At 43.2% G+C, this 13407-nt stretch overlaps 1 protein-coding gene across 2 annotated transcripts in view; it reads right to left on the bottom strand.

Moving 5' to 3' along the window:
- Positions 1-13407, bottom strand: part of NASP (nuclear autoantigenic sperm protein) — a 43496-nt gene that overhangs the window by 16911 nt on the left and 13178 nt on the right. For both annotated transcript variants that reach the window (XM_059137781.1, XM_059137782.1), the window contains exon 2: positions 2009-2059. In XM_059137781.1, coding sequence (XP_058993764.1) covers positions 2009-2059 — 51 coding nt within the window. The remainder of the gene's footprint in view (positions 1-2008; positions 2060-13407) is intronic.

Raw genomic sequence — 13407 nt, 5'->3', positions numbered from 1 at the left:
TGTGATCTCTGTCTGTCAAATAAATAAATAAAATCTTTAAAAAAAAAAAGAAAAATGAAACATTTAGGTAGGGGTGCCTGGGTGGCTTAGTGGGTTAAATCCTCTGCCTTCAGCTCAGGTCATGATCCCACAGTCCTGGGATCGAGCCCCATATAGGGCTCTCTGCTCAGCGGGGGGCCTGCTTCTCTCTCTCTGCTTGCCTTTCTGCCTACTTGTGATCTCTATCAAAGAAATAAAGTCTTAAAAAAAAAAAGGATAAAAAAAGAAACATTTAGGTAGACAGCAAAGACAGTGATCTCAATATCAAGACAATGTGGAACTGACATAAACACAAATAGATGAAATGGAACGGAGTAGAAAAACAGAATAGAAAAACAGATCCACACATACGACCACTTGAAATTTTGACAAAGGTACCAAGACAATTCAATGAAGAAAGAATGATCTCCTGAACAACTGGTGCAGGAATAACTGGATATCGACTTGCAAAAAAGTAAACCTCAACCTTATTATCACGGCACATACAAAAATTAACTTCAAATGAATTACAGACTTTAATATTTATTTATGTTTCTTTGTTTGTCAGAGAGAGAGAAAAATGAGGAAGAGAGCACAAGCAAGGAAGCAGGGGGATCCAGGAGGGAGAGAGGGTGAAGCAGGCTCCTCACGGAGCAAGGAGCTCAATACAGACCTCCATCCCAGGACCCTGGGATTATGACCTGAGCCAAAGACACATTTAACCAACTAAGCCACCCAGGCATTCCTGGAGTATAGACTCTCTAAATGTAAGATTGAAAACCATAGGGGCGCTTGGGTGGCTCAGTGGATTAAAGCCTCTGCCTTCGGCTCAGGTCATGATCTCAGGGTCCTGGGATCGAGTTCCGCATCGGGCTCTCTGCTCGGCAGGGAGCCTGCTTCCTCCTCTCTCTCTCTCTCTGCCTGCCTCTCTGCCTACTTGTGATCTCTGTCAAATAAATAAATAAAATCTTTTTTATTTTTTATTTTTTTTTTTTTAAAGATTTTATTTATTTATTTGACAGAGAGAGAAATCACAAGTAGGTGGAGAGTCAGGCAGAGAGAGAGAGAGAAGCAGGCTCCCGCCGAGCAAAGAGCCCGATGCGGGGCTCGATCCCAGGACACTGAGATCATGACCCGAGCCGAAGGCAGCAGCTTAATCCACTGAGCCACCCAGGCGCCCCAAATAAAATCTTTTTTAAAAATAAAAATAAAAACAGTGATTGTCAACCTAAGTGAACTTAGGAATTATCAGGAAGTTTTTTCTAAAAAACACACAAGCCTGAATTCTATCTTAAGCTTAACAAATAAAATCTCTAGAGATGCAACCCATAAATCTACCTTTTGAATAAGCATCCAAATAGTTCGGACAACCATTTAAGCTTACCTCTGGTTAAGAACCACAGTCATATCAAGACAAGGAAGTTTATGTAGAAGTAGATGTGGGCCCAATATAAAATTTAAAACTTTTAAACTAGAATAACATAAAATTGAAAGTGGCAACCTTCTAAAATAGAGATCTAAGTCAGTAGAAGTATTCAAAGAAAGAACAGGTTAGCATTTGCCAGGCATGTAATAAGTAAGGAGCAGAACTAACTTTCAAGTCTAGTATTTTAATCAAATGTGAAAAACCTGAAGACATCATTATCAGGATTCCACACTTTAAATTACATACAAGTATCTTAATATTCGGTCTTAACTGTTATCTATTAAAAATAATACTGCCCTTTGGGGCACCTGGGTGGCTCAAGTTAGTCAAATGTCTGGCTTTGGCTCAAGTCATGATCCCAGGATCCTGGGATCAAGACTCACATCAGGATCCCTGCTCAGCAGGGAGTCTGCTTCTTCCTCCCATCCGCCCACTGCTTCCCTGCTTGTGCTCTATCAAACAAATAAGATCTTTAATAAATAAAAGTAATATTGCCCTTAAATTATATAGTTCTTAGTTTATGTTCCAGACATAAATCTAACTGTACTCTGTAAATAATCTTACCTCTCAACTTTATTTGCAGAGGTAGAAGGAGCAGGAGCATCTTCTTCAATCCTGTAATGAAAAATTAAGGGGAAAAAATTAAAAACGAAGGCTACTTTAAGCATGGAAATTAAATAAAGAAAAATATAAACCCCTAAGATCTTAAAAATACGGATTTACCTACATAATCAAATGTTATCTTCATTCATTCAAATATCTGTTAAATGCCTATTTGTTAGGCAAAAGATATAGTACAGTGAACAAGATGGTTACATCCTAGTTTTGAGTTTATGATCAGGTGGAAAAGAGTGAGGTATGTTATAATGCAGCATGTGCATTCCTTAAAAACCTCACATTCCATTAAACTCATTAAAAATAACGTTTCTCTTTTTTTAATTAACATATAATGCATTATTTGCCCCAGGGGTACAGGTCTGTGAATCAGGCTTACACATTTCACAGCACTCACCATAGCACATCCCCTCCCCAGTGTCCATAACCCAGCCACCCTATCCCACCCCCCAGCAACCCTCAGTTTATTTCATGAGATTAAGAGTCTCTTATGGTTTGTCTCCCTCCTAATCCCACCGTTTCATTTTTTCCCTCCCTACCCCCCATGGCCTCCCACCCTGCTTCTCAAATTCCTCGTATCAGAGAGATCATATAATTGTCATCCTCTGACTTATAAAAATAATATTTGTTCTTAAAGAAAAAAAGAGGGGCGCTGGGTGGCTCAGTGGATTAAAGCCTCTGCCTTCGGCTCAGGTCACAATACCAGGGTCCTCAGATCGAGCCCTGCATCGTGCTCTCTGCTCAGCAGGGAGCCTGCTTCCCTTCCTCTCTCTCTGCCTGCCTCTCTGCCTACTTGTGATCTCTGTCAAATAAATAAATAAATAAAATCTTTTTAAAAAAGAAAAACTTCCAAGAACATTCAGTTTTGAAGTTTTGGTGGGCGGGGCACCTGGGTGGCTCAGTGGGTTAAGCCTCTGCCTTCAGCTCAGATCATGATCTCAGGGTCCTGGGATCGAGCCCCACATCGGGCCCTCCTCTCTGCCTACTTGTGATCTATCAAATAAATAAATAAAATCTTTAAAAATCGTTAAAAAAAAGTTTTTTTTTAAAGTGGGTTTTTTTCTTTTAAGATTTTATTTATTTATTTGACAGTGATCACAAGTAGGCAGAGAGACAGGCAGAGAGAGGGGGGGAAGCAGGCTTCCTGCTCAGCAGAGAGCCCGATGCAGTGCTCGATTCCAGGACCCTAGGATCATGACCTGAGCTGAAGGCAGAGGCTTTAACCTACTGAGCCACTCAGGCGCCTCAAGAAGTGGGTTTTTTTTTTTTTTTTTTAAGATTTTAATTATTTATTTGACAAAAGACTCGGTGAGAGAGGAACACAAGCAGGGGGAGTGGGAGGGGGAGAAGCAGGCTTCCCGTTGAGATGGGAGCCTGATGAGGGGCTCGATCCTAGCACCCTGGAATCATGACCTGAGCCAAAGGCAGACGCTTCACCATCTGAGCCACCCAGGCAACCCATGAAAAGTGTTTTTATTTATTTGACAGACAGAGATCACAAGTAGGCAGAGAGGCAGGCAGAGGGAGAGAGAGAGGAGGAAACAGGCTCCCTATGGAGTAGAGAGCCCGATGTGGGGCTCGATCCCAGGACCCTGGCATCATGACCTGAGCTGAAGGCAGAGGCTTTAACCCACTGAGCCACCCAAGCGCCCCCATGAAGTTTTAATAAATATCTTTAAAACATTTCAAGGGCACCTGGGTGGTTCAGTCAGTTAAGCGTCTGCCTTTGGCTCAGGTCGGGATCCCAGAATCCTGGGACTGAATCCCAAACTGGGCTCCCTGCTCAGCAGGGAGTCCATTTCTCTGCCCCTCCCCTGGCTGTGCTTTCTCTCTCTCTCTCTCTCAAATAAAAAAAAAAAAAACTTAAAAAAAAATAATTTCATAGTTGTGTTTACTGAAAACACCTAGAAATACTGACCAAATCAGCCGCAATGAGTACCCTACCCCTGAATACCTAGGGGGTACCAAAAATCCGTCTCTCACTAAAAGGAACCAAGACTCCATTGAAAAATAATAGATTCTAAGCTTGGGCAGGGGAAGTACAAAGGTGAGTTTGGCTTTCATGTCAGAAAGCAAGGACTATCTAATATGACTTAGAGACATATATACTTATTGTCATTCAAAAAGAATTATAAATCAAATAGAAGGAATCCAGGGAAAGGCAGAATATGTGTATCCTTTTTTGCAACTTTTCTATAAATTTAACATGTTTCATAATAATGTACAAAAACATTAACAAAGCACACTCAAGAGACAGCCTAAATAAAATCCCACTAATCAAAAGAAGTGTCAATTGAGGGGTGTCTGGGTGGCTCAGATGGTTGGGCATCTGCCTTCAGCTCGGGTCACGATCTCCAGGTCCTGGGATCAAGCCCCATGTCAGGCTCCCAGCTCGGCTGGGAGTCTGCTTCTCCCTCTCCCCCTGCCTGTGTTCGTTCTCTCTCTCTCTCTCTCTCTCTCTCTCTCCAATAAATAAAATTTTTTAAAAAGTGTTAATCTGAGCATCAACAAAAATAATAGCTACAATAGACTGAAAACTTCAAATATATTTAAATCAATGAGTTCTCAATGATATAAACAAAAACAAAGAACACATTATCTTTGGAGAATGATAGGAAACCACTGCACTATTTTGAAAATTGGTAAATAGGGGTGCCTGGGGGCGCCTGGGTGGCTCAGTGGGTTAAAGCCTCTGCCTTCGGCTCAGATCAGGATCCCAGGGTCTTGGGATCGAGGCCCACATCGGGCTCTCTGCTCAGCGGGGACCCTGCTTCCTTTTCTCGTTCTCTGCCTGCTTCTCTGCCTACTTATAATCTCTGTCAAATAAATAAATTAAAAAAATCTTAAAAAAAAAAAAAATAGGGGGGCGCCTGGGTGGCTCAGTGGGTTAAGCTGCTGCCTTCAGCTCAGGTCATGATCTCAGGGTCCTGGGATCGAGTCCCGCATCGGGCTCTCTTGCTCAGCAGGGAGCCTGCTTCCTCCTCTCTCTCTGCCTGCCTCTCCGTCTACTTGTGATTTCTGTCAAATAAATAAATAAAATCTTTAAAAAAAAAAAAAAAAAAAAATAGGGGTGCCTGGGTGGCTCAGTCAGTTGAGCAATGGCCTCTTGATTTTGGCTAGGGTCATGATCTCAGGGTCAAGCAGGCTCCAGGCTCATCAGGGAGTCTGCTTCTGATTCTCTCGCTCTCTCTCTCTGCCTTTGTCCCTCCCACCAGTGGCGCCCTCTCTATAATACATCTTTTCTAAAAATATTTAAAAACTGGTAAATAAGGGCGCCTGGGTGGCTCAGTGGGTTAAGCCGCTGCCTTCGGCTCGGGTCATGATCTCGGAGTCCTGGGATCGAGTCCCGCATCGGGCTCTCTGCTCAGCAGAGAGCCTGCTTCCCTCTCTCTCTCTGCCTGCCTCTCCATCTACTTGTGATTTCTCTCTGTCAAATAAATAAATAAAAATCTTAAAAAAAAAACCAAAAACTGGTAAATAAGAAAAATTTACAATATACTTGTATTTGCTACTTCTTTATAATACAGTTATACTGTAGGTTTTAGACAAGTTTTAAGACATGGTTGATTTCAGTTACTATTTGGGAATTTTATAGACTGATCCCATGCACTTAGTATTCATTTAAATCCTTGGCATTTGTGGGGGCTCTACGCTTGGCGGGGAGTCTTCTTCTTCTTCTCCCTCTGCCTCCCACTCAGGTCATTATCTCATGGTCCTGGAATAGAGACCCAGTGGTGCTCTCTGTTTGGCAAGGAGTCTGCTTCTCCCTCTGCCTCACACTTGTGCTCTCACTCTCTCTCTCAAATGAATAAGTAAAATCTTAAAAAAAAAAAAACCTTAAGCGGGGTGTCTGGGTGGCTCAGTAGGTTAAAGCCTCTGCCTTCAGCTTGGGTCCCAGGGTCCTGGGATCAAGGCCTGCATCAGGCTCTCTGCTCAGCAGGGAGCCTGCTTTCCCCTCTCTCTCTGCCTGCCTCTCTCCCTAGTTGTGATCTCTGGCAAATAAAATCTTAAAAAAAAAATCCTTAATCAGAGAGAGACAAATATCATATGATCTCACTGATATGAGGAATTTGAGAAACAAGACAGAGGACCATAGGGGAAGGGAAGGGAAAATGAAACAAGACAAAACCAGAGAGGGAGACAAACCATAAGAGACTCAATCTCAGGAAACAAACTGAGGACTGTTGGAGTGGAAGCGGGTGGGAGGGATGCGGTGGCTGGGAAATGGACACTGGGGAGGGTATGTGCTATGGTGAGCGTTGTGAATTGTGTAAGACTGATGAATCACAGACCTGTACCCCTGAAACAAATAATATTACATGTTAATTTAAAAAAAAATCCTTGGGATGCCTGGGTGGCTTAATCAGTTAAGCTGCTGCCTTCAGCTCAGGTCCAGGCTCTTGGGATAAAGTCCGAGTTGGGCTTCTTGCTCATCGGGGAGCCAGCTTCTCTCTCTGCCTTTGCCTGCCATTCTGCCTGCTCATGCTCTGTCTCTCTCTCTGACAAATCAATCAATCAATCCCTGGCCTTTTTATCTGCTCTATCATCACTTTTAACATATATCCCAAAAGTATTACCCAGATAAGGACATATATCATTTAAAAATGTACTCCTAAAGCACACCAGATCTCAAATGAAAGCTGGGAATGCTGTTAAGTAATGAAATGGAGAAGGGCACCTGGGTGGCCTAGCTGGTTACGTGTCTGACTCTTGATTTCAGCTCAGGTCTGGATCTCAGGGTTTTGAGTTCAAGCTCTGCACTGGACTCCACAATGGGCACAAAGTCTACTTAAAGAAACAAAACTGGTGAAATGGAGAAAAGTACACTGGGGAAAGAGGCAACCTTCCTAGTATTACTCAGAATTGGAATACATACTGCAAGAAAACTAGAAGTATGAGAACAGAAGCTATAGAAGAAAGAAGGGCTCCCCTGAGTAGACAATTATTGAAAACTCTCCAAAAGGTTAAAAACAACACAAACGGAATGGAAACTATTACAAAACCAGAGAGGGAGACAAACCATAAGAGACAAACTCAGGAAACAAACTGAGGGTTGCTGGAGTGGAGGGGGATGGGAGGGATGGGGTGGCTGGGTGATGGACAATGGGGAAGGTATGTGCTATGGTGAGTGTAGTGAATTGTGTAAGACTGATGAATCACAGACCCATACCCCTGGGACAAATAATACATTGTATGTTAATTTTTTAAAATGATCTGGTTAAAAAAAAAAGAATGGAGTCTATTAGTTTTCTACAGCTGGACTTTCTTCTTCTTTAGCTCTAACAAATTTAGGGGCACCTGGGTGGCTCAGTTGATTAAGTTTAACAAATTTATGAAGAGAGCTGAGTAACACAAGCAATATGGACGAAAACAAATGATCAATGAAAAAAATAGCTTATTCCTGGGATGCCTGGGTGGCTCAAGTCGGTTAAGCAGCTGCCTTCAGCTCAGGTCATGATCCCAGGGTCCAGGGATGGAGTAGCACATCTGGCTCCTCGTTCAGCGGGAAGCCTGCTTCTCTCTATGCCTGCTCTGCCTGCTGCTCCCCCTGCTTGTGCTCTCTCTGACAAATAAATAAAATTCTAATTCAATTCAATATTTAAATCTAATAGACATTTTAATTTTAGTACCTACTGTGCACACTGGAGACAGTCTCCAACCAAACAGTTAAAAAAGTAGTGGGGACGGGGCGCCTGGGTGGCTCAGTGGGTTAAGCCACTGCCTTCGGCTCAGGTCATGATCTCAAGGTCCTGGGATCGAGTTCCGCATCGGGCTCTCTGCTCAGCAGGGAGCCTGCTTCTCTCTCTCTCTCTGCCTGCCTCTCCATCTACTTGTGATTTCTCTCTGTCAAATAAATAAATAAAATCTTTAAAAAAAAAAAAAAAAAAAAAAGTAGTGGGGACAGGGGCATCTGGCTGCCTCAGTCTGTAGAGCAAGGGACTCTTGATCTCAGGGCTCATGAGTTCAAGCCCCACCTTGGGTGTAGAGATCACTTAAAAAAATAAACTTAAAAAAAAAAAAAAAAAAAGCAGAGGGAACAGTTTGTTTAGAAGCACAGAGAAAGGCAGGAGAGATTAAATGACAGGTGAGGATTAACTGTATTGTATTGGAGTCTCATTCTTAGAACATGGTTTAAAGACAAAAAAAAATTTATTTTTTTTTTTTTTTTAAGATTTTATTTATTTATCAGAGAGAGAGAGGGGGAGAGAGCGAGTACAGGCAGACAGAATGACAGGCAGAGGCAGAGGGAGAAGCAGGCTCCCGCCGAGCAAGGAGCCCGATGTGGGACTCGATCCCAGCACGCTGGGATCATGACCTGAGCCGAAGGCAGCTGCTTAACCAACTGAGCCACCCAGGCATCCCAGACAAAAAAAATTTTTAAGTTGTCATTTACTTTCAGCAGAATCCAAAATCTTTGCTTCCAACTCCTAATTCTTTTGTGAATATTATATTGGTCAGCAAGTCTGATGAAAAGCCCTGGGGAATGAGGAAAAAACTGGGTTGAAAATAAGCCAGAGACTTCATAGCTAGAGCCACAGGGATGAAGCACAGTTTAAAAGGCAATACTTCTAACTGCAGGTAAGAAAGTAGATAACCTTTACAGAAACCTAGAATGATGGCCTTGGATCCTTATCTACACTTCCAGGCATAGCCGGTTGTGTTCACATAGCTTCACTAAGGGGTTATTTTGGTCAGATTTAACACAAGCTTCTCAAATTACCTATGGTTGAAGGATCAGATTTTTTATTTCCAGTGTACAATAGTTTATTTGATTTTTTAAAAAAGATTTTATGTATGTATTTGAAAGAGAGAGAACAAGAGCACATAAGCAGGGGGAATGGCAGAGGGAGAGGGAGAAGCAAGGGCTCAATCCCAGAACCCTGCCATCATGACCTGAGGCGAACGCAGTTGCTTAACCAACTGAGCCAACCAGGTGCCCCTTTTTTTCTTCCCCAACAATCATTTGCTCCTTGCTTTTTTTTTTTTTAAAGTAATCCCTACACCCAACATGGGGCTCAAACTCATAACCCCTAAGATCAAGAGTTACACGCTCAACCAATGGAGCCAGGCAGGCACCCCATCAGATGATTCTTTTTTTTTTTTGGACAGACCACAAGTAGGCAGAGGCAGACAGAGAGAGAGGGGAAGCAGGTCCCCCAACAAGCAGAGACCCGGATCAGGGGGCTCGATCCCAGGACCCTGGGATCATGACCTGAGCCAAAGGCAGAGGCTTAACCTACTGAGCCACCCAGGTGCCCCATGAATGTTTATTAAATAATGCTTCCTCCAAATTTTTATTCTTATCTCTTTGTAGACCAGTAACAAACAGTTCACAAACCAGTATTAGTCTACCACCACTACTAGTCCACGGACCATGCAATGTGGTAGTAACAGACGTCTAAATAGAATATAAGCCCTAAAATCACAACATGAATGCTGTATATACATGCTACAAACACTGAGGCACTCCAGTGGCAACAAAAATACAAAAATGTTTTATACTCCACATGGATGAGGGGTGAGGAGCAATACTATATAAATTTCACTTAAGCCATGACAGAAGTTAACAGGTATCAGATTCACCCTCCCACCTCAAACAACTAAAAAAAAAACTGGCCAAGAACACGAAACACCAGTTTTCAAACACTGAACAGCTAGTAACACAGGACATTGATCTATCTGAGAAAAAGGAAACAAATGAGATAAGCCCCGTTTAAGTGTCCCCAACTTACTGCTTAGAGAATTTTGTCCACAGTACAGAGGAACCCGAAAAGAGTCTGTTTCACAGAACTGAGATAAGAGTCTGGGGTTTGGGGCACCTGGGTGGCTCAGTGGGTTAAAGCCTCTGCCTTCGGCTCAGGTCGTGATCCCAGCGTTCTGGGATCGAGCCCCACATCGGGCTCTCTGCTCAGCGGGAGCCTGCTTCCCTCTCTCTCTCTGCCTGCCTCTCTGCGGACTTGTGATCTCTCTGTCAAATAAATAAATAAAATCTTTAAAAGAAAAAAAAAAAAAGAGAGAGTCTGGGGTTTGGAGAGGCCTAGGTAGCTAGGATTTACAGAACAGAATGGAGAAAAGACAGCAAGCTCCAGATACCCACAGAAGGTTCCCTCCAGTCCTGATCACCTACATAAGAAAACTATTGAGGCCTAGGTAAGAGTTACTGGAAAAGATGAAACAATCTTCAGAGATCACACAGGGTCTAGAATAACTCATGTTCCCAAATGCCAGGGTAGAAATACCTGTACCACATGAGGCAAAAACCATTTAGTAACAAAATTAAGTTCCAGGCCTGCCTAACAAAACTTAAAGACAATCCTCAACAGGACTGAATTATCCTTTTTTTTTTTTTTTTAAAGATTTTATTTATTGGGGCGCCTGGGTGGCTCAGTGGATTAAGCCGCTGCCTTCGGCTCAGGTCATGATCTCAGTGTCCTGGGATCGAGCCCCGCATCGGGCTCTTTGCTCAGCGGGAGCCTGCTTCCTCCTCTCTCTCTGCCTGACTCTCCACCTACTTGTGATCTTTCTCTCTGTCAAATAAATTAATAAAATCTTTAAAAAAAAAAAAAAAAAAAAAAAAAAAAAAAAAAAGATTTTATTTATTTATTCGACAGACAGAGATCACAAGTAGGCAGAGAGAGAGGGGGAAGCAGGCTCCCTGCAGAGCAGAAAGCCCGATGCGGGGCTCGATCCCAGGACTCTGGGACCATGACCTGAGCCGAAGGCAGAGCCCTTAACCCACTGAGCCACCCAGGCGCCCCCAGGACTGAATTATTTCCAAGTAACTGCATCCCAACATCAAAATATATTTAAAGGAATTTAAAAAAAAAAAAAAACACTCAGCAACAAACCTCACAATGTCTGATAAGTTATGTAAGTAAAAAATGATCAGGCAAACAATAGTGGGGAAAAAATCCATAGTGGGGAAAAAAGGTAATCAAGAGAAACATACCCAGGAAGGACACAGACAATGACATTAAGACAATCATTTTTTTTTTTTTTAAAGATTTTTTATTTATTTATCAGAGAGAGGGTGGGGAGAGAGCGAGCACAGGCAGACAGAATGGCAGGCAGAGGCAGAGGGAGAAGCAGGCTCCCCGCTCAGCAAGGAGCCCGATGTGGGACTCGATCCCAGGACGCCGGGATCATGACCTGAGCCGAAGGCAGCTGCCCAACCAACTGAGCCACCCAGGCGTCCCAAGACAATCATTTTTAATGTACTCCACATGTTCAAGAATGTAAAGAGAAGCTGGAGTATGAGAAAAATAGAAGGTATTTTCTTAAAAAGTCAAGATTCAAATCACACTTCTGGAGACAAAAATACACTTGACACGATCAATCAGACTTGAAGAAGAAAATCACTAGAAATTTATAAAGCCAGCAGTGAAAACTATCCAAAATGAAAACAGAAAGACTTAAAAAAAAGTCTGAATTTCAGGTTGTGTGAGTGGCTCAGTTAGTAACGCAACCGACTCCTAACTTCCACTCAGGTCGGGATCTCAGGGTCGTGAGACTGAGCTCCACAGCGGGCTCCATACTTAGTGTGGAGTCTACTTGAGGTTCTCCCTCTCCCCCTGTCCTTTCCCTCCTCTCTCTCTAAAATAAGTATTTTTGGGGGCGCCTGGGTGGCTCAGTTGGTTGGGCAACTGCCTGCGGCTTGGTTCGTGGTCCTGGAGTCCTGGGATGGAGTCCCACATCGGGCTTCTGGCTCCATGGGGAGTCTGCTTCTCCCTCTGACCTCCCCTCTCATGCTGTCTCACGGTCTCTCTCTCTCTCTCTCTCAAATAAATAAAATCTTAAAAAAAAATAAGTATTTCTTTTAAAAGTTTATTTATTTATTTGACAGAGGTAGCACAAGTAGGCAGAGCAGTAGGCAGAGCAGCAGGCAGAGAGAGAGGGAGAAGCAGGCTCCCCACCAAGCAGGGAGCCCAATGCGGGGCTCAATCCCAGGACTCTGGGACCATGACCTGAGCCGAAGGCAGATGCCTACAAACTAAGAGCTACCCAGGCACCTCTAAAATAAATTTTTTAAAAACAGAACTTCATGACTATTAAACACTAAGGAGACTAACATACATGTGGACTGGGGTCCCTGAAAAGATAGTGGGGAAAGAAAATATTTAAAGGAATGGAGAAAATATTTAATTAAAGAAATGATGGCAGAGGCACCAGGGTGGCTCAGCTGCTTAAGTGTCTGGGATCGAGTTGTGGTCCCAAAGTCCTGGGATCTGGCCCCACACTGGGCTCCTGCTTAGTGGGGAGTCTGCTTCTCTCCCTCACTGGCGCCCCCCTCCACTTGCGCTCACATGCTCCCTCTTCTTCTCTCTCAAATAAGTAAATAAAGTCTTAAAAAAAAAAAAAATTGGACACCTGGGTGGCTCAGTCCATCAGTCTTAAGTGTCTGCCTTCAGCTGAGGTCATGATCCCAAGGTCCTGGGAATGAGCCATGCCATCGGGCTCCCTGCTCAGTGTGGAGTCCGTGCCTCTCTCTCTCCCTGCCTGCCCATACTCTTGCTCTCTTTCACCCTCTCTCAAATATATAAATCTTTTTTAAAAAGAAATGATGGCAAATACAAAACAAATACCATAAAAACAATAAACAATAAATTTTAATATTTATTTGAAAGACGGATAAAGAGCATGAGCAGGAGGGCCAGAGGGAGGAGAGAAGTCTCAAGCAGACTCCATGCTGAGCACAGAGCATGATGCCAGGCTGGATCTCACAAACCTGAGATCATGACCTGAGCTGAAATCAAGAGTCCGATGCTTAACCGACTGAGCCACCCAGGCACCCAACAATAAATTTTTTAAAAATGAACAATGGCAGAAAACTTGCCAATTTTGATGAGAAATATAAATCCACAGACCCAAAAACCAACAAACCCCAAACAAAAGAAACATGCAAAAAAACACGGAAGTATTTGTCAAGTTCTAAAAACCAGAGACAGAGGAACAACCACAGACGTGCCTGGCTGGCTCAGTCAGTGGAGGATCTGACTTGATCTCAGGGTGGTGAGTTCAAGTCCCATGGTGGGCATGAATCCTACTTTAAAAAATAAAAGAAAGAAATAAGATATAAAATCAGGCAAAAGAAAATGATACTTATATAATCATAGTAAAAAATATAAGAATGGGGGTGCCTGGGTGGCTCAGTGGGTTAAAGCCTCTGCCTTCGGCTCAGGTCATGAGCTCGGGGTCCTGGGATCGAGTCCCGCGGCAGGCTCTCTGCTCAGCAGGGAGCCTGCTTCCTCATCTCTCTCTCTCTGCCTGCCTCTCTGCCTACTTGTGATCTTTCTCTGTCAAATAAATAAATTCTTTAAAAAAAAAAAAAAGAAAGAAAACCTCCTCTT

The sequence above is a fragment of the Mustela lutreola genome, chromosome 10 (assembly GCF_030435805.1).
Source record: "Mustela lutreola isolate mMusLut2 chromosome 10, mMusLut2.pri, whole genome shotgun sequence".
Taxonomy (NCBI): Eukaryota; Metazoa; Chordata; class Mammalia; order Carnivora; family Mustelidae; genus Mustela; species Mustela lutreola.
The sequence above is the reverse complement of the archived record's forward strand: the minus strand, read 5'-3'. Positions and strand labels throughout refer to the sequence as shown.